This window comes from Mustela erminea, chromosome 15 (genome assembly GCF_009829155.1).
Source record: "Mustela erminea isolate mMusErm1 chromosome 15, mMusErm1.Pri, whole genome shotgun sequence".
NCBI lineage: Eukaryota > Metazoa > Chordata > Mammalia > Carnivora > Mustelidae > Mustela > Mustela erminea.
The window spans coordinates 71,304,755-71,326,608 of record NC_045628.1 but is presented as its reverse complement, the minus strand read 5'-3'; the positions used below and the strand labels follow the sequence as shown (position 1 = coordinate 71,326,608).

The window sequence follows — 21,854 nt, the reverse complement described above, 5'->3', positions numbered from 1 at the left end:
CATTATTTTTTTCAGGTTCCATTACCCACATAGATGACGATTCAGTACCTTTGGTTTTGATTTCCTTTACCTTCTCATTTCAAACATTTTTCTCTCCCTCTATCCCAATTCAACAGGGGAATAGCATAGGGAATGTGGAAGGTTTTGTAGTATTAAATAGGGCTAGGGAAGCCTCATTGAAGAGAAAACTATGAGCAAACACACTGAAAGAAGTGAGGGACCCAGCTCTACTGACACATGGACAAAAGTGGTCCAGGAAGAGGTAATGGAAGTGCAAAGGTCCTGAGATAGAAGTACCCCAGGCTTGTTTCAGAAAGTTTCTTGAGAATAAGAACTATATCTTAGAGTTCTTGGTGCTGCTGATTCTGTTCAGTAATATCTTGCCCATAGGAATAACTCAGTAAATATGATGACTCACAGAGCACAATAAATTCTGGTTTAATAAAAGAATTAAAGGGGTACTCTGATAGGTTATAAAACACATTTTGAAATCAATGACTGTCCTGTAATTACTTGAGATCCAATGACAGTTTTCTGAACAGTATGTAAAATAAGACCATAACTTAAATAACGAATTAATTTTATGTACAACTAGAAAAGTGCGTCTAAGAGGTGCAGTTTGAGGGGCACAATTCAAGTTTTATAAAGGCAGAATATTTTCCCAAGGACTTCATATTATTCTTATTTTAATCAGAAGGGTCCTTAAACATTTTGGACTTAGGATAGCATACTAACCTCATATTGTCTCTCCTATGGGCCACATTTTTGTAGTTTTTCATGAACCTTTGCTTCTCTTGCTTTCAACACAGTAAGACTCTTGAAGAATGGAAGTAAGGAAAGATAGTGAAGATTAGATTTTATTTTTAGTAGTTTATTTAAAAAGCTTTATTGAGAGCCTGTCCAGTGAGAAATGCCCCAAGTCGTATATATTCTAGTGCCAAGGACAGCGCTGCGCTCAACACAGTAGATATTTTGCAGGTTTCTGCAGAACGAATGAGTGAATGAACGAATTAACGAAAGAAATTAATCGAGGAACGTGGCTTCTTTGAGGTACTTGCATTTGAAGTCGGGAATATCAGAGCCAAATTTCCAATTTTGTGTAGTACTCTCTGGGCTATCATTGAAAATGAGAGAAACAAAAATGATTACATAAACAATGAACTTCAATGATTAGGTGGTGCCAACACTGCGGCTAATATTGTCCCCATCCAGCTTCCGTAGTAAACCTTAAGTCCCGTATGCGACAGGGCCGGTAGTGACGTCACGAGATTTGGAATTCGCGGGAGAACACATCTCCGCTTCCGGACCGAGAGAGCGCCAGCGCGCGGGACTTTCAAGCGTCTAACCCCGGGAGTTCCAGCTGTCATGAGCCTCTGGGTGGACAAATACCGGCCCTGCTCCTTGGGACGGCTGGACTATCACAAGGAGCAGGCGGCCCAGCTGCGCAACCTGGTGGGTCTGCGGGAGGGGGGCGGGGAGAGCGGGGAGAAGGTAGGCCCCAGCTCGGGAGTTTCGCTCCCCTAGGGAGAGGTGCATCGTCCTCCCTCTTCCGAAGGTGCTGTGAAAAATGAAACAGGGAAGGGGGAGAGAGTGTGGAGGGCGGGGGCAGTGCTTGTAAACATGGAAGGCCCCCCTGAAAACTGTCCTCTGAGAACTAAGGTCTGACAGACCGTAAGTGAGCAAACCTCCAATAGAGAAATCGGAGGGAATAGTGGAGCAGGTGAAGAACAGCGAAGTGCAAACTCCTTGAGGCAGGAGTGTGCCCGGCCGGTTCTGGGAACCTCAAGAACGCCACTGTAGCTGGAGAATAATAGGCCGGGGTTGGGGGAGGGGGAGCGCAGTAGGAAATCGGGCGGGGTGTGTAGCGGGACCCGGGAGGTGCAGATCCTGTAAATCCTCGTAGGGTGAGATAGGGAACCATTGGAAGGTTTTGGGTAGAGAAGTGACATCATCCGACTTTACTTTTTAACAGGTTTACTTACAATGTCTTGGTGTCATTGCCCTTATTTACAAAAAGGAAGGTATTTACTAATTTCGGAGGTAATTTCTAATTCGAAAATAGGTTGTATTAGGTCGTCCTTGCGTTTAATTCCTTATGGAACATTGTTTTTTTTCTTTTCTCCAACCTGATGTGTATTTTCTTGTTGTAGTTGGTATAAGTGTCTAATAGCAATGTTTTCCGAAACAGGGAAAATGCCTCCCTTTTTTCCAGGTGCAGTGTGGTGATTTTCCTCATCTCTTAGTGTATGGACCATCAGGGGCTGGAAAAAAGACAAGAATTATGTGTATTCTACTGAATCTTTCAGGAAATGTAGAAGGAAGAAGGGTCTTGAGAAAAATCTGCTAGCTGTGGAAGCTATTTCTCGTCCTTTTAAGAATCTAATAGTACCGTATGCTAATGGAAGTGTTTTGCTCAGATCTGTTTCTTCAATACCCACCTTCTTTTAGAGTTAACTATTTTTCAAAAATGAGAAATAATAATAATCAAAAAAACCCATCCATCCTTATATGAAAGTCATTAGAAAAATGATAATGTGAGATTGAGGGGCTTTTTTTTTTTTAAAATGGTATTCCATCTATACTAATTTAAAATCTATTACAGCTATATACTTCATATTTAGACAAATTGTGTTTTCTCAAAGTAGCTTTCATTTTGATTTTCTTAGTCATAGGATACATTTTCTATTCTATGACCATCTTTTTGTTGTACAGAATTTGGAGTAAATATTTTGGAGAAAAATTTAATATAGTGGTCTTGTGTGTAATAGATTTGCCTTTAAAAAATGTTCACCTTGTTGAATCTGCAACTTACTGAAACTGTGAAGTCTTTATTTTGGCTAGATTGAGTTTAAAAAGCAGAGGCAACAGTACTTGTGAAGCACCTGCTATTTTCCATACACTGTTTGGGAAGAATAGTTCCTTTCCTTGAAAATTTTCAGTGCTAGAGACAGATCAGTTTACAAAGTATTAAAATTTATTGCAATAGTCACTTCTGTTAAGGTACTTATTTTATTTTTTCTATAATGCTTACATAGAAGCTTTTGCTCCACAAGATTTTATGCCCTTGAAGTTATGGTTTGTATTTTCATCATTTTTATACCCTTCATAGCACTCATTCTCAGGCCTGACTGATCATCAAAGTCACCTGGGAAGCTGTTTAAATGCACACAGTCTTGTAGTGTGTTGCAGTACTGTCAATGCCCTACTCCATCTTATTGCTCTTAACTTGTGAGTGTACACAGACCAACTTCCAGCTTCCTGGATCTGTGTGTCCTGAAGCTTTTTAAAAAATTTTTGCTGACATCCCTAAGCAGACTTGAAATGCCTGGGAATTAATTGCCCTCCCTTAATCCCAACCACTTTCCCAAGCAAGCTTCATCAAAAGACTGATGAGAAGTAGAATATCATGCTCCAGCTTCCCCACCTCTTGGATGGGTTAACACTGTGGTGTTTTTTTCACACTGGCTTTAAGAGTATCCCCAGCAGAATTCAACCCGATGCCCAGAGTGGTATTTAAGCAGATAATACACTCATTGGCTGCCTTCCTGACCTTTCTATGCTTCCCTTTTCCTTACACAGTTTTCCTTTACCTCTCAAATAAACCAGATACACTTAGTTCTTATGAGAGGGACTGTGGAAGCCCAAACTAAGACAGGCATCTGTTTCAGAGTTACTGAATTATAATCTCATGGATAGAGTGTGGTATTTAATCTTTTATTTTAAAAATTCTCTAGGAGATTTTAACAGACTTGGTTTGGAACTTTTTGCTTTCTAGCACATGGTGTGTTATCTTGCATGTACTATGCTTATTATTTAATTATATAAAATTAATGCCAGGGGAATAATCAACATTTCAGTTAATTTTCAAAAGTCTCAGTACATATATGCTCATACATATATATTTTTAAATATCTCCACCTCAGAGGTGGAGACACAAAATATTTGATACCTGAAAAGTAGTTTAATTCTATCTAGAGTAGTCGTTTGACCAGCGAAAATGCCGCCCTTTTTTCTAGGTGCAGTGTGGTGATTTTCCTCATCTCTTAGTGTATGGACCATCAGGGGCTGGAAAAAAGACAAGAATTATGTGTATTCTACGTGAACTTTATGGTGTTGGAGTGGAAAAATTAAGAATTGAACATCAGACCATCACAGTAAGCATTTTACTTTGAGACCTCTAAATAACAGGGATTTTTCAGTCCTCAGCATACATATTCCTGTGGCCCCAGCCATTGTTGCCCATGTGTGTTTAAGAATTTTACAGATAGGGGTGCCTGGGTGGCTCAGGTCATGGTCCCAGGGTCTTGGAATCGAGCCCCACATCCGGCTCTCTGCTCAGTGGGGAGCCAAATAAATAAATAAAATCTTAAAAAAAAAAAGAATTTTACAGATAACGCAGGTACACAGGATTGAGAACTACTGATGTATAGACCTAATTATTAAAACCAGATCAGAGTCAGTTATGTTTTTTTAATTTATTTAATTTATTTTATTTTTTTAAATTTTTTTAAATAGTACTACTATTTTTAAATAGTACTACAGAGTTCACAAGTAGGCAGAGAGGCAGGCAGAGAGAGAGGAAGGAAAGCAAGCTCCCTGCTGAGCAGAGAGCCCGATGAGGGGCTCTATCCCAGAACACTGGGATCATGACCTGAGCCGAAAGCAGAGGCTTTAACCCACTGAGCCCCCCAGGTGCCCCCAGAGTCAGTTATGTTAAAGAGAAAATATGAGTAACAGGAGATTTTGGGTAAAATGTAGGTGGTGGGATTCCTTTTGGATTATCTAGTGAATCAGAACCTCAGCTGGAACTGGAACTCAAGTCTCTAGAATTCATTGTTCTGAGAGCAGTAGTGGGTTTGGAAAGGAAGTGATTTTGAAAAAAAATTTGAATACGGAATCAGGCAACTTGATCAGAGATTGGGCAGCTGAGTGTTTAGAAAAGGAGGCATGAAGCTCTGGGATATTCAGAGAATTTCTGTGATGTTGCCCTTTGCCCTTGGCTGAGCTTTCCAGCCTCATACCATACAGTGCATTTTTATACTCTTCTTATAGACAATGTTTAAGATTTAGTTGGAATACCTCCTCTCATGCCCCCAGTCCCTTTAGAATTAATTTTTCCTTCTACTATCCATAGTTTATATTTTTTAGAGTACTTACTTTGTTTAGCCTTGATTACAGTTTTTCTTTTTTTATTTTGACAAGATATTGTTTGTTTTGAAGTTATGTAGGGAACATGTCCGGTTCAGGCCCTGGTGTAGCATCTTGTACATATTAGGCACTGAAAAAAAAAGTATGTTGAGTGACTGGATGATAAGTAGTACTATTAATAAAATCTTTGGGAAGATAAATGGATTTTAGGCTACTGTTTATGAACTTGTATTTAGACACATTGAGTTTGAGGTGCTGGTGGTACACACTGGAGGGAATTCTTAAAAAGTGCGCAGGCACAAATTTAACAGGAAGAGTGTGAGATTTGTGGGAAGAAAACTAATATTTTATAAAAGGACAAAAAACAAGAGCTGATCAAATGGAAAGTTGCAGCAAGTGCTCAGAGGCTTAATACTTTAAAATCTTTTCTATCCACATTACAGTATAACTTTCTATGAAATTATAGTAAATTATAGTAAAAATCCAACATGTTTTTTTAGTTGTAGGAAATGATCTTAAAGTACATAAGGAAGAATACATTTCTGAGGCTAGCTAAAATACAAAAAAGATTTGTGAAGTGGGACTTGTATTATGAGATCTTAAATCCTATTGTAAGGCTACTGTAATCAAAACAATATTGTATTAGCTTGGGAATAGAGAATTCAATCAGTAGAACTTATTAGAGAGGCCCAAAATATGGTGGCTGCTTCAAATCAGTGTTAAAAGCATGAGTCAGCAAGATGTGCCAGCATAACTGGTTATCTACCCTGAAGAAAATAAAGTTGAATCCCTATGATTCATAATTTGTGAAAATGTGAAAATGAATTTCATATGAATTAAAGTCTTAAATGTTAAAATGAAATAATTACTTAAATGAACAGCCTATGGTCAGGATGCCTTTTTTTTTAATACCTGTTAATAAAAACATGGACGTGATAGAAAAAAAATACGTGCATATATATTTATATATATATGTGAAATTTACAAGTTTGTATGACAGAAGATAAATAAAATCAGAAGAATGAGAAATGAAAAATTGTCAAAAAATATTTGAAAGGAACATGTTAGATAAAAGATTTTACAAATTAACAATGGAAAGACAAATGACCTAGTAGAAAACCGAATGAAAGTCTCAAGAGAGAAATATAAGCAACCAATAAACGTATGTAAAGATGTTTGACATTCGTGATAGTTGAAGAGAAACAAGTGAGTCTATTAGGAAAGTGGCAGAAACTGAGGATGTTATATAAAACCTGCAGGCGGGGAATGTTGGGGAAGAGTATTTGTTGCCAATGGAAAACTGGCATTTGTTAGTTTTTTTTTTATTTTTTTTAATGTGGTTATACATACACACATACACATAAAACATTAGAAAACATATCCCCTTCAATCCAGCAAATCCTTTATTGGGAATCTGTTACATAGAAATGAAGTCAGTACATTAGATATATGTAGAAAGATATTAATTGTGGGATTGTTTGAGATGTCAAAAAGCAAGAAACAAACACCCATCAGTACTACTGTCCCTGGGACATCCAAGTTACAGGCTGATACGCAACTACTCTATATCAGTGTCAGAGGGTAATTGCCTAGGTGTTAACTAAGAAAAATAAAAACAAATAGATATGATTGCTTCCTTTTTTTTTATAACTCTTTTTTACAAGAAAACACTGACACTATAGAAATATATAAAAATGTATAAAATATAAAAAGTATTTATATATAAATATACATATGTGTGTTATGGTAAAGTCTGAACAGACATATGCAGACTGTTGACAGTGATGATCTGCTCATAACGGAATGGTTTGTAGATATCTGGAGGTAGAGGGGAAAAAATAATCATAGTGAGAACAGGATGTGTGATGTGATCCAGTTTATTTAGAAATGTGTTTCTTTGCACATAGAGAAAAGAATGAAGTTAAAATATCAGTGGTGGTTATCCAAAGTTTTTTTAAAATAAAACATAAATTGTTTATTTTTAAAAAACAATGAAATACAGAAAAGAGGAGAAATGGCCAGTAAATAAACATTAAAAACGTCTATTTTCTTTGTCTGCAGACTCCATCTAAAAAGAAAATTGAAATTAGCACTATTGCGAGCAATTATCACCTTGAAGTTAATCCCAGGTAAAGCTACTATATAGAAATTAAGCTTTTTTTTTAGAGTAGAATCCATTCTTGAAATACAATCATATATGGAAGCACAGTATATACACAGAGGTAATGCTGCTCAGTGTGAAATAGGGAGCCTAGAAGCTTTCTGCTTCTCCCTTTGTCTTTGATTCCTGAGTCAAATAATTTTAATAATTAAATTTTCTTGCTCTACAGAGTTAAGTTCTATTAAATTTTAATAATTAAATATACTCTGTTCTATAAGAGTACATTTCATAGTCACTAAATTTTTGTTATATTGACTAATTCAGAACGGATGAGCAAAGTAAAGTATGTCTAAAAAGTTTGTAATGTGAGTAAATATTTCAGAATGTGAATTTGGATTATATTTATTTTTTGCCACTCCTTTGTTTCATTTTCTTGATTAGAGTGTGTTATAATAGTCTAACAACCAATGTCTATACTATTTATCATGAGTAATTAAGATTAGGATCCTGTTGGAAGGCACATTGAAAGCTCATAAAGCACTGCTTAATACTGGAGAAGTGAATGTATTGGGAACAAAGTCGGGTAAAGCTTCAGGGTTGTCCGGTGTCTGATAACGCTCTTTAAGGAGTACAGAATCAAGGACATCTTCAGGCAAAGGCAATGTTTTTGGGCAATGGAACAGATATGAGGATGAACATCCATTTCAAAACTGAATGGATCAGGAAGAATATAGTTATAAGTTAATGTGTATTCAGTAGCAGGCACTGTGTGAGAAGCTTTACATGGATTATTGTATTTAGTCATTAAAACAACCCTAACAGATAGGTGTTATTATTTTCCTTATGTATGTCCAAGAAAATTAAGAGAACTAAGATTTGGTTGGAAAGGGTCTTATCTGAAAATTAGAAGAAAGTGTTAATTCCGTAGACAGAAGAGAAATGTTTTGGATTCTTGACTAAGGAGTAATCATGAAAGAGACATTCCAGGTGTAGTGATCTAATAGTGAATTGAGAAAGATTTGATGGCTGTTTGGGAAAGTAAACTAAAGCTGATTGTTTTGCTCTGTTTCTCGTTGTGAGTTCCTCTGTAGGGAGAACAGTCAATTAGAGAAAGCGGATTGTTTTTCAGGGGTTTGAAATCGACAGCCTAAATTAACTAGGTGACTTATGTTGGTTTGTCAGTTGCGTGACTTAAGTGCCAAAGCAATAATGTGAGTATAAATGACAGATAATGCTTATAATTCGTCAGTAGCTTACAGAGTTCTGACTATCTTAAATTCCATTTGCTTATCCCATCCTCTTGCTAAGACCCTAAATCAGCTCCATGCTAGTGTTGGGAACAGACTTGTCTAGGCTTGTATTTTATTATTGGGGGGATGAAGAGGAATGGAGATTAACATTCCTTTTCAGAGTTATTTTTACATTTTGAGTCACTGCAGGTAATTAAGAAACTTAAGGATTAGTTATTGCTCTTTTTAAGTTACAGTAAACTTGATAAAAGAACATGTTTAGTGTTTTCAGTGTCACTTACCAAATACTAATTGAATATTAGAATATTTTGTATTTTATTTTATTTTTTTAAAGATTTTATTTATTCATTTGACAATAAAATAAAGATTTTATTTATTCATTTCACAAGTAGGCAGAGAGGCAGAGAGAGAAGAAGGGAAGCAGGCTCCCTGCTGAGCAGAGAGCCTGACTCGGGGCTGGATCCCAGGACCCTGAGATCATGACCTGAGCCGAAGGCAGAGGCTTAACCCACTGAGCCACTCAGGCGCCCATGTATGAGTAGTTTTGATTAAAATTTAAATAAACTCTTCAATGTTTTTCTTACAATAACAGATGAAGAATAAGAGCATAATATTTTCAAATAGTTACGTCTATATTTACAATTATTTTTGTTTTCTATAGTGATGCTGGAAATAGTGACCGGGTAGTAATTCAGGAGATGTTGAAAACAGTGGCACAATCACAGCAACTTGAAACAAACTCTCAAAGAGATTTTAAAGGTATGTGATAAACAGATTTCTTTTAAGGCAGACAAGAAATTGTACACAGTGAGTGTAAGAGAAAATGTAGTGGGAAACATAAATTCCATGTATTTAGCAAATACATTATTAACCTTCTGTTCTATGGCAAACATTATGCTTTGTTATTTTTGAATATAAAAGTGAATAAGAGAGGCATGATCTCTGCTCATGAAAGTGTGTAGCCTAATAGAATTGAATTTGTTATTTTAGAACTAGATGAATAATGAAAAAAATACTTAAAACAAGAAATAACATTTATTTATTTATTTATTAAGATTTTATTTATTTTATTTGACAGACAGAGATTACAAGTAGGCAGAGAGGCAGGCAGAGAGAGAGAGGAGGAAGCAGGCTCCCCGCTGAGCAGAGAGCCCATGCGGGCCTCCATCCCAGGACCCTGGGATCATGACCTGAGCCGAAGGCAGAGGCTTTAACCCACTGAGCCACCCAGGCGCCCCAAGAAATAACATTTAAAAATAACTGTTCCTAGGATCAAAGTTATATGTTCAATTATCAAATATTTAGAAGAGTATAATTTTATAATTATAATTTATTGTCCAGAGATTATTATCATTGACATTTTTGTCATTACCTTCCCGTATTATTCATATGCATGTATATGTGTACATTCTCATAGAAGATTTTGTGATGATAAAAATGCCAGCATTTAATGCTTTTGATATATTTTGTCAAATTCTTCATCCGAAAGGTAGACTTACCCTACCACCAGAAGTATTTGGGAGTGCCCATTATTTCCTGACATTATCACCACTGTGGTTAATTATTTTTAATCTTTGTCAGTTTGAGTGGAGAAAATAGTTTGTGTTTATTTTTTCTTTAGTTAGTATGATAATTTTTTCTTTTATTCATTGCTTCTTTTACTGTTTTGTGAATTGTCTGTGAATATTTCAGCCTATTTCTTACCTTTCCTCCTTAGTTCACTGTATTTCAGAATAATTTTACATGTATGTATTTTTTTGATTTCTTTGTTTATTTGAGAGAGAAAAAGAGTGAGTGTGGGGAAGGGCAGAGGGAGAGAATCTCCAAGCAGACTCCCCACTGAGCTTGGAGCCTCAGTGTGGAGCCTGTTCTCAGGGCTCAGTCCCAAGACCCTCAGATCATGATCTGAGCTGAAATCAAGAATTAGCTGCTTAACTCCCTGAGTCACCCAGATGCCCCTTGTCTGTTCGTTTTTTTGCCACTATAAATGGAGTCTTCGTATATACTTTCTAGGTTTTTTTACGTATGTGATAGCTATTGATGTTTGTGTCTTAATTTTATACGTTACTATGTTATTACATTCTTTTATTGTTTGTAATAGCTCTTCCATTGTTTCTTTTGAATTTTCAGATATGTGTGTGTGTGTGTGTATTTATATCAATCTGTGAGTAATAGAGGTGAATTTTCCCCTTGTTTCCAGTTTGTATGGCTTTAAACACTTTCTCTAACCTAATTATGTGTGCCGGCACCTCCAATACAGTGTTCACTAGTCCTAAAGATAGTGGATGTCCTTGTCATGACTCTGGAAGGAGAGCCTTAGAGTTTCCCCATTTAGTCATTTAGTTGCTGGATTTTGGCCCGAGTTGTATCTATTTGATCATAAGAAAGTAAGCATCAGGTCATATTTTGAGGGTTTCTAACATAAATGTGTGTTAAATTTTTTCAAATGCTTGCTTCTGCATCCTTGAATGAGGTTTTAAGATTTTTCTTCTTAGCTGTATTGGTATTGTAGATTATATTGGGTCTCCTAGTGAAACTGCTTTGTATTTCTAGAGTAAATCTCACTTGGTCATGATGTGTTAATTTTTTCAATATGCTGCTATTTTCTGCCTACCAAGGACTTATTTTTATATCATTTGGTTTGTAGTGCTATCTTTGGTAGATTTGGGGATCAGTCTCTTTATTTCTCTTTTCCTTGTTCTGTTCCATTTGGATTTCTATCTCCAGAATTTCTCCTCATTTTGAAGGAGAAATTGGAAGGGAGCTTCATTTTATTATTTTCAGTTTACTGCTCTGTCAAACCTTGTTGCATCCAGATTCCTTTGCTCTGACCCATAAATTGAACCCCATAGGTGCTGTTTATTTCACAGTGTGCTCTTGTGGGTGATTTGGGGTTCTGTACCCTAGGCTGTAAAAACCTAGTACATCCCTACTGCACCCTCCCACACATAGTTCCTTGTTCTCACTTGCTCATATTCAGGGTTTTTAGGTAAAACCTGTCACTTTGTTTTGATATAAATGTTACTGATGAGTCTTTGGTCTTGGAATCTCTGTTTTTATGGGCAGGAGTCAGATGTATACTGCTACCACTACCATTATCTAGAAATAGCAGAGTATGATGAAAATTCAGGAGCACCGGGATGGCTCAGTTGCTTAAACATCTGCCTTCTGCTCAGTTCATGATCCTGGGGTACTGGGATAGAGCCCTGTGTTGGGCCCCCTGCTCAGTGGGGAGTCTGCTTCTCTCTCTGCCACTCTCCCTGAGAACATATGCACATATGCTTGTACGTATGCTCTCTCTCTCTCTCAAATAAATAAATAAAATCTTTTAAAAAAAGAAAAAGGAAAATACAATAGTTGGACTCAGTTCTTACCTACAACAACTTAAAGCTGGTCCTTTATTATGGCCAGGTGGAATCTTACTGTGTATGTGACCAGATGTCTTTATTCCTTATTGACTATGTCTCTTTCATCAGTATTTTCCAAAGTACATTTCTAGGAATGATAAGACTTAAATTGTTCCACAAAATGGTGGAAATGCAGCACAGTATCTCCCTGTCTTGGTGATTTTTAGTTCATATAAATATAATAAATGCTGCAGTGAATTCTACAAAAAAGTAACATCTTTAACTTCATTTAGCCTAGTGTTTCTTAGGTTTGTTTTATTGGATTAAAAAGATTTTTTTTTTTAAGATTTTATTTATTTGACAGAGAGAGACACAGCAAGAGAGGGAACATAAGCAGGGGGATTGGGAGAGGGAGAAAGCAGGCTTCCCACCGAACAGGGAGCCTGATGTGGGGCTCAATCCCAGGATCCTGTGTTCAGAACTTGAGCCGAAGGCAGACGCTTAACACTGAGCCACCCTGGTACCCCAAATGGAATTTTTTAAATAAAAATAGAATAAATCATTCCCACCATACCTGAGACTTTTATATGTCCTTACCCAAGGAAAGAGTAGTATATCAAACTTATTATTTAGGATTTCACTCTAAATAATGAAGAGAAAGATAAAGAGATACTCAAGTTAAAGTTTGTTTTGTTTTTCCTCGACTAGTGGTATTATTGACAGAGGTTGACAAACTCACCAAAGACGCTCAGCATGCCTTGCGTAGGACCATGGAAAAGTATATGTCCACTTGCAGACTGATCTTGTGTTGCAATTCTACGTCTAAAGTGATACCACCTATTCGCAGTAGGTGCCTGGCGGTTCGTGTGCCTGCTCCCAGCATCGAAGATGTAAGTCAAGTGAAACTTTTCAGAAATTATTTTGGATTCTTTGAGTACTGTATGTATATCCCTGTCATGTTTGTTTTATAAAAACTTAGTGAAGTGTATTAGTAATTCAAGAACATCTGTGACCTGGATGCTAATTGTTAGTAGATATATAAACCAATATATATAGTAGTAAATGCCAGATATCATTATATAGAGAGTGTGATGGTAAGCTCTATTAAGAATAATACTGTGTATATGCCATCAGTATTTAGGAAGTTCTTCTCTTTAAGTCTTTTTTTTTTTTTTTCTTTAAACAAGTCGGTATTATGAATTTTACTAAACTAGGCAAGGACTAGTTGCTTAGTGTCTTCTACCTCAAGCTGATTTAATTGGCTTTGGAAAAGACTTGAGGTTGGAGGATGTAGATTTTGCAAGGAGATTAATGTGAGAATACCTTGTTCCTAGTTAGGGGACCAAAATTAGTCTGAAACAACATAATATGTGTTTTTTTTTTTCCTTTATTGTTCTTAATACTTATAAATAAAAATGAAATTTCTCACAATAAGCAGCTTTCCTGCTACTAATAGAATTTGGGTGATTTTATGCGAAGTAGGGATAAAAGGTGACTGACACTGTGTTAGGTGCAAACTGGCAAAGTACCTTCATTAAATGTTTCACTTACAAACATTTTTATATAGTTAAAATTAGTTTGATGTACTTAAAATTTACTAAAGTTAAAAAGGCAAGGCTACCAGGCTATACCAGTCCTCTGGGCAGCATTGTCATCTTAGTGCATGCAAATAATACCTCTGAGTCATGCAGAATTCAGCCTGTGCAGCTCTACTTGGCAGCCCTGTGAGTGGTGTCCTTGTAAAAGACCTGAGGCTCTGTGTGTCTTCCTTACAGCTCCGCCAAGGTGGCTGGCAGGCTTGGAATTTCAACCAGGTCTTTCTCTGGTTGCAGAGTTCGTTGCTGCCCCTTCCTGATAGCTAGATCAGACCCCTGGCTTTCTGCTTAAAGGAACGTGTGAGTTAGGATAGGGAGTGACAAAATAAATAAATAAAGAGGTTTATGAAGATGTTATCAACAGAATTCTGTCCATGTGCTGTTTGACAGATTGTCCAATTTTCTTAATAATGTTTTGTTTGTAGATTTGTCATGTATTATCTACTGTGTGCAAGAAGGAAGGTTTGAATCTTCCTTCACAACTGGCTCATAGACTTGCAGAGAAGTCCTGCAGGAATCTCCGTAAAGCCCTACTTATGTGTGAAGCCTGCAGAGTGCAACAGTAAGTGAAAGGGGCAATTACCAGAGGAAACACTTTGGGACAGAAGCACAGTCCATTTACTTTATTGTGTGATTTTTAAATTTAATTTAATTTAATTTTTTTTTAGATATCCTTTTAGTGCAGATCAAGAAATCCCTGAAACAGATTGGGAGGTGTATCTCAGGGAGACTGCCAATGCTATTGTCAGTCAGCAGACTCCACAAAGGTAAATAGTATCAAAGATGACCGTAAAAGTTTCATCATGGCGGGTGCCTGGGTGTCTCAGTGGGTTGAGCCTCTGCCTTTGGCTTGGGTCATGATCTCGGTGTCCTGGGATCGAGCCCTGTGTTGGGCTCTCTGTTCGGTGGGGGGCCTGCTTCCTTCCTTTCTCTACGTGCCTGTCTGCCTACTTGTGATCTCTCTCTCTGTCAAATAAATAAATAAAATCTTAAAAAAAACCACAAAAGTTTCATCGTGGAAATACTCCAGACGATGTGAGTTTTGGATTGGCTGGTTTATACCACCAATACGCCATTTAGAATTACTGTAAATCTTGTATCTGAATACTAAACTTTCAAAGAAAAAATATGATTTAATTTTAAATGTTTAGTGGTTCAGAATAGCTGGTATGTAGTATCATGGCTTTTATTAAGCTATTGACAGGTATATATGGAATTTATACATGAAAGAAATCTTGGAAGTTTTAGTTTTCCTTTCAGAATCTCAGATGACTTAATATTAGTATGTAACATAATGCGCTTAGTTTTCTGATATTGAAAAGAATAGTATATATAACTTTATAATTGATGGATCACATGCCAAAAAGACAACAGCTTATGAATCAGACTTTTACTGATTTTTAGCTAAGATTCTTCAGGTAACTTCATCTTAGAGTTTGAACTTTTTCACTTGTGTAATGAAAATACTGTTGTTATTACCCTGCTAGGAATACTTGGGCATTGGTTGTGAAGAGCAAGATTGTGTGATAATGGTTTGAGAACTGGAAAACTGTGCTTATGTATGGTGATAAGCTCTGTTAAGAATAATACTATGTATATACCACCAGTATTTAGGAAGTGTTTTTTTGTGTCACACTTGCTGAACAGTTTTACATTTACTTTAGTGGGCCATACTGAAAATACTTCAGCTGTTGTTTGGTTTATGATAGCTTTGATCGAGAAGGGCAGTCTGCTCTTCTCCAAATCAAGAGTGACAGTTCTAAGGCCCACTATCTTTGGGAAGCCTGGAGATTTTTAAGGTCCCTTGTTGTGCAGTCTCCTACTCTTACTTACTGACTATCAGAACTGAAAACCGTCTTTGGAATTAAGAGAAGGTAGTTGATTGCTTTAGGAAACAGACTGGACTGAGTTCAGCCACGCAAGTTTAAGCTTTTTCGTTCATATGAAAATAATTGTGAGAAAAATATACCATGTTTCTCCTCTTGGGTGATATAGCCGATGAATTCTAATTTTTATAAATATGCTGCAAAAGGATTATAACATGAACTCTTTGGCTCCTTATGTAGATGAGTGGAGGTGGATAGTCACACATAATGGATACTTAGTATTTCATTGGGGTTTGCTAGAATGCCTATAATTCAGTTATTTTAATTGAAGAATTTAATAGTTTTTAAGACGTGCCAAACATTGTAAGTAATCTCTTCAGAAAAGAAACCTTAACTTTAGGAAAAAGTGTGCATTCCATTTTGTAAAATGTTGATAAGCTATGACGTAATCTCAGCTTTAAAGAGATAAAATTTAAACAAAGCCTGTTTTAGGAGCCTTTTACTTTTGTAAAATATTTTCACATTGAAGATGACTTTCTTGTTTTTTGATTTTAAAGAAGAAAACTTGGTGGAGTAGTTGTAGAACTTTCCTAATTTTAAGAGAGCTCCATACATGATGTAATATTTGACAATTGCTAGCCGTGTTTTTAATACTTTAGTTGATTATCACTTTGCTTAATTCTTCTAGATGCTGCTACCTCTTCTTCCAATTTTCCATGCAAGTTTGGGAGGCTCTCAAATAAATTTGTTTAAGAAGAGGTGCTATTATTTCTTGTGTAAACTAACGGGTTGTGGGAACTGATTCCATTGTGTTACATAAAAAGAAATTTCAGTTCCAGAAAGCATCCAGGTTGACTAGAAATATTGGGAGGGCTGGTGTCATTCTGATTGTTGGCTTACACATTACCAAATTACTTTATTATTTTTGACCCCTTAGTCTTGATTCTTGTCTGATTTGTTTTAGAAGAGTCATAATTTTCTAATTTAGATAGCCACTAATATTTAGCAAGCAATTAGTATGTTGGTTCTTACACATTGTGGTATCATTTAAGTTACAGAGCAATCCTATGAAGAAAAGTATTATATCATTATTTTGTAGGTAAGAAAACTGCTGTTTTGGGAGATGGTTGCTTAATCACAGATCCTCCGTCAAGAATCAGAGTTGTATAATACCATGTTTCTCTGACAGAAGAATTTGCACTCTTAATCACTTGCGATCCCCAAGAAACAATGATACAAAGAAAATGTAGAGTACATCCATTTTTAAGAAGTTAACTCATACTAGAAATGAAAGACTAAGCTGAGATGCATGTAGCATAACATGAGATGAGCACAGCATAGTTATAACACATTTGTAGAGGGAAGTATATCCTGATTTAACTCTTCAGAAATAAACTATATGCATAATTATTAAAATAATTTCATACCATCTATCATTTGTGTTTGTTTCTTTTTAATAATCAGAGTTGCTTTTTTTTTTTTTTTCCTTGAGATCTACTACCATGGCCAAGAACGATCAAAGGCTTTGGAGTCAGACTTGAAATTAAAATTCTACCTCAACTACATGAGTTTTAATGGATGCTTAACCTCTCTGAACTTAAGTTCAGTAAAAGAGTGGTGTTGTGAGGTCTAACTAGCATACTGTAGTGAGCCTCTTACAGAGGAATGGGTTTAGTAAATGCTTTGACAGACATTGGAAGGGTATGGATTTGGGAATAAGGCAGATCTGTTCTAAAATTATGGTTCTGCTATAGTCATCTTTGTGAGGTTACTTAAACTATCTGAGCCTTAGTTTTTTCATCTAAAAAAAAAATGGAGATAATGCCCCCACTCAGAGCTAGTGTGAGGACTAAATTAAATTGGTACAGTGTCTTACACATAGCAGGGGCTCAGAAGATGCTAGTTTCTTTTTTCACTTTATTTACTTTTATTGTGGCACAGCTTCCTACTCTTAGAGTCCCTGGAAAAGGATTTGAGCCTCCACTTTTAAGAAGTCAGTCTTAGATGAATCACTTCTCTGATCTGAAATATGGAACATCTGTGATACTATTTTAGTAAAGATTCAAAACAGTATTTTCCCTTTAGGGTACTAAGTATATATAGGGAGATAAAGATAATTGTTTTATGTATATTTACAATTTTACTTGTCACTTTTTTTTTCCTGTTTTAAAATGTCATATGTATATTTCCCTCTTTACCCTTTTCTCTCCTGAAACTACTATAAGAAGGGCCTAGAATTAAGATCTCAGAGGTTGGAATGTTCATATTCACTTAGGCAACCTGATTCTGTGCTTAACCTGTGACCTCTTGCACTGCCCTGTGACAGGACAGTTTTGTTTCCCTGCCACACTGCTTTTTAACTTAGCAGTTGAGATAGTAACATATATTACATATCACGCTTATATTCTCTTTTCTTACTTGTATAATTAGTGATATATCTTTTCATGACCATTTTCTAGATGTCTGAATATAAATGCCTGACTTTTAAAGAATTCTGAACATTTTTAGAAAAATGAACTGAAATTAGGAAAAGCTTAAATGTGTATGCTAATCTGTATTGGGTTGTTTGTTTAACTCATAAAGTAAAACAGTGAGTAGGTACTTGAAAAAATCATGTGTTTTATTTTCATTATAAAATATTAATTAATCTTGTTTTATATAGGCTCCTTGAAGTTCGTGGAAGACTTTATGAGCTTCTAACTCATTGTATTCCTCCTGAAATAATAATGAAGGTAATCTGATTTCAGATCTTCAACCATTTATAATAATAAAATTTGGATTTGGGGAATGTGATCACAGGACTTTTGCAGTACTGAGACACATTGTCATCTCTTTCTATCCAGCTCATTAATTCAACTGATATTTATTGAGCCTCTTCTTATGTCAGACACCATTAATGGAGTGTTAAAGAAGACTAGGGAGGGCCTGCTTTTAGACAATTTGTATTTTAGTGGTGTGAAATGGGAAACAAGAAGCAAAAGAATTTCAGAATTTTGTAAGTGCTAAAAGGAAGTAACAAGGTGAAATGATAGTAATGGAAGTTGGGCTGTGGAAAGTCAGCAACAGCTTCTATGAGAAAGGCCTGTTTAAACTGTGATTTGGAGGATTAAAAGAAGAGAACCATGTAAATAAATGGGAACAAGTACAGGTGACCCTTCAACCTTCTGGGGGGATTAATGCCCTGATCCCCAGCATAGTTGAAATCCGCATAGAATTTTTAACTACACCCAAATTTAACTGCTAATAGTCTACTGTTCACCAGAGGCCTTATGATAACATAAACATTTGATTAACACATTATATGTATATATTATATACTGTATTACAATAAAGTAAGCTAGAGAAAAGAAAACTTACTAAGGAAATCGTAAGGAAAATACATTTATAGTATTGCACTTACTGAAAAAAATCCTTTTGTAAGTCGACCTTCACAGTTAAAACCATGTTTTTTAAGAGCTGTATTTTAGGTGACGATGTTTAGTGCACATGGGGAATGACATTAAAGAAGTTGGCAGAGTCTGGTCTATGTAGGATATTGTGAAGCACAGCCTTAGGTTTGGTCTTTTAGCTACCTAGCCAGCTGTGTTGATTGACTTGGATGTTAGAGAATGCAGGGTTTTTGTTTGTATTTATTAAAATTACGTGGCAATACCTACATCAAACAATTGAAATTATACTAAATTTTAAAGAGAAAATGAAGGCCCACCCTTCCGTTTCCATAAGGGTAAGCACTTTCAACAGACCTGTATTCTAGTCACAGAAATGAGACCATATGTATGGCTATGTGTGTGTGTAGTTGCACAAAATCTTCATTGTGTTATGCACTGTTTTTTTATTCGACAGTATAGCATGGATGATATTTCATGACAGTATGGGTTTGTTTTATCCTAGTGGATGAATGGAATGTCATTATAGCATAGGTTTTTGAATATGACCCTGTTGGTGGAACCAGAGGTTTCTACAGATTATTATTACAACTAGTAATGCTGCAGTAAGCATCTTTGTATTTATATCTCTGCACCCTCAGTTTGGCATTTGGAATATGATTGAGAACTGCCACATTTCTACTTTATAGAAAGGGTATACAATTTTTTGTTTTTGGATGAAGACTGCCATATAAAAGAATTAAAGATTTTGGAAAACTTATTCACCTTTTTTTTTTTTTTTAATGGTTACTTTTTAATTACTTGTTATCTTTTTTCAGGGTCTTCTCTCAGAACTTTTACATAATTGTGATGGACAACTGAAAGGGGAAGTGGCCCAGATGGCTGCTTACTATGAACATCGTCTACAGCTGGGTAGCAAAGCCATTTATCACTTGGAAGCATTTGTGGCCAAATTTATGGCACTTTATAAGAAGTTCATGGAGGATGGATTGGAAGGCATGATGTTTTGACATCTTGACATCTATCCTTAATTCTTCCTAATATTTCTCAGTATCAGCATTTACATTCAGTTTATATTGGAAGAGCTGCAGGTAAAATAAACTTACTTTATTTAATCATGTCTTATTTGTGGTTTTTGTTTATTTTTTGTTTTTGGTAATAATCTCCCTGTGAATTAACATTATACTCAAGTTAAATAATTGCTCCTTTATACTAAAGAAATATATTGAAAGGATACAACTTGAACCTTTAGAGTCCAGAAACATTATTTTAATGTACTTTGAAAATTTGCTGTCCAAGTATGCAGTGCTGGGCCTCTCATTTGCCATTCATTCCTTCATCTGTTGGAGGAAATTTACCACATGCAAAAGCAGAGATTATTTTCTATCCTCCAAGGGACCATTTTTGGCCACAGGCACGTAACTCTTTGCTTGGCAGGTCATTACCTGTAATCATATTTTCCCTCAATCAAGACCTGTATTTCTACAGGAAATATAAGGGTTGATTTTTGAAATATAATAGAATGAATATGAAGAATATTGTTGGAGCCATTTCTGTTGAAACTACAGAAATCTAACTTTTATTTCAGTGATTCAGATTTGCTATTAGTTTGGGTACTAAGAAGTATGCATGTTTTCAATAAATGCTTGAGGTTCTTGAAGAACATGTGTCTTGTGGTTCACAGCAAAGGTAATAGTATAGAAATTACTCTTTGAGCAAGTGTATTTTTCTGTCATTGATCTATTCTTTGGACCATTTTTTTCATTAGAAATTTGGTTCATGGGACAAAGAGTTTACTTGACATATTTGTATATCAGGCTCTGAACAGTTTCTTTAATTTGGGGCAACAGAAGCATGACTCTAAAATAAGCTAAACCAACAAGGTGAAATAAAAGATTTTGAATTTATATAAGTTAAATTACCTCTGTAAGGGTAACAGGGAGACCTGTTCTTTTAGTAGTGAATGATAAAAAAATCAAGAAGTGTTTAATTGACAGATACAGCTGCACACATACAGAAAAGCCTAATACAATTTTAGGCTTGTGGGAAACTAGGTCAAGAGAGGTGATGATTGCCTTTCTGTTGCTGGTTGTACAAGTTAGGCCCCAGTTGGCAGTCATAGTCATTGAGGGGCTTATATGCCAGGAAGGATATACGGACATTGTTACAAAAGAACTGGGAAAGTGAGATGTGGGAGAGCTAAGAATGTTTTAATTTGGAAAAAAGAAAAGTAAAAATACAGTGACTTTCTTTTAATGTTTAGAATAATGCACTTGGAAGTATGAGTGGTCTTTTAATTTGCCTGTCTCTAGAGCAGTGCTTCTCAGAGTAGAATCTCTGGACCAGCACCAGCATCACCTGGGAACTAAGAAACACAAATTCTCAATTTTCATTCCACATCTACTGAATCAGCAACTATGGGAATGGGCCTCAGCAATCTTTGTGTTGTACCACCTCTTTAGGGAATTCTGATGTAAGTTTAAGTTTGAGAGCCACTGCTCTAGAGAATGTATACTTAGGATCAGTGGGTGTAGATTAAAGAGCGACAGTTGGAGGTAAAGAACAACTTTCTAACAGTGGCTACCATAATTGTTTGGCAAACTCGAGGGCTCCTTATAAAGGAAGTGTTTAGGGGGAGAATTAATGGAGAATGCAATGCCCACATATGCTAGGCATTGCACTGGAAATTTATGTAGTATTATAACCTTACATTTCTAGGAGGTAGATGTTATCTTTGTTCTATAAAAATAAAGAAGCTGAGGTTTAGAGAAATGAAGTATAATTTATATAATAAAACATACCCATTTAAAGTCTATGATTTTTGACAAACATTCAGAGTAGCCACCATCCTAATCAGGATATAGATTTTATCACCTTAAAAAGTTTCTTACACATTCCTTTACAGGCAGTCCACCCCTACCCTGGCCTAAGTGACCACTGATCTACTTGCTGTCATTATAGGTTAGTTCTGCCTGTATGTAGAGTCAAATACTGTATCGTCTTTTTGTCAGGCTTCACTGTCTCAGAAATAAAAATGAGATTCCTCTATATTGTTGAAACTTAATGTTACACTAATTTCAATTTTTATTGGCCAGTAATGAGTAATGTTTGTATATGTTTTAAGCCTATTTACTTACTGATGGACCTTTGGGTGTCCAGGTTTCGGTTGTTATCAACAGACTTCCTCTGAATATTGTTGTG

At 35.9% G+C, this 21,854-nt stretch overlaps 1 protein-coding gene across 1 annotated transcript; it reads left to right on the top strand.

Annotated features, from left to right (window-relative positions):
• The first annotated feature begins 1,255 nt into the window (after positions 1-1,255).
• Positions 1,256-19,773, top strand: RFC3 (replication factor C subunit 3). The gene is made up of 9 exons (XM_032315011.1): positions 1,256-1,452; positions 4,017-4,154; positions 7,210-7,277; positions 9,161-9,258; positions 12,555-12,736; positions 13,867-14,003; positions 14,110-14,208; positions 17,930-17,999; positions 19,472-19,773. Exons 1-9 carry the CDS (start codon positions 1,366-1,368, stop codon positions 19,661-19,663), a joined length of 1,071 nt encoding a protein of 356 aa, XP_032170902.1. The 5' UTR covers positions 1,256-1,365; the 3' UTR covers positions 19,664-19,773.
• Positions 19,774-21,854: the final 2,081 nt, after the last annotated feature.

Excerpts from the sequence above, each read along its gene's own strand:
- RFC3 (XM_032315011.1), top strand. The coding sequence starts at position 1,366 with ATGAGCCTCTGGGTGGACAAATACCGGCCCTGCTCCTTGGGACGGCTG. Across the intron at positions 1,453-4,016 it reads CGGCCCAGCTGCGCAACCTG|GTGCAGTGTGGTGATTTTCC; the intron begins GTGGGTCTGCGG and ends CCTTTTTTCTAG. Across the intron at positions 7,278-9,160 it reads CACCTTGAAGTTAATCCCAG|TGATGCTGGAAATAGTGACC; the intron begins GTAAAGCTACTA and ends TGTTTTCTATAG.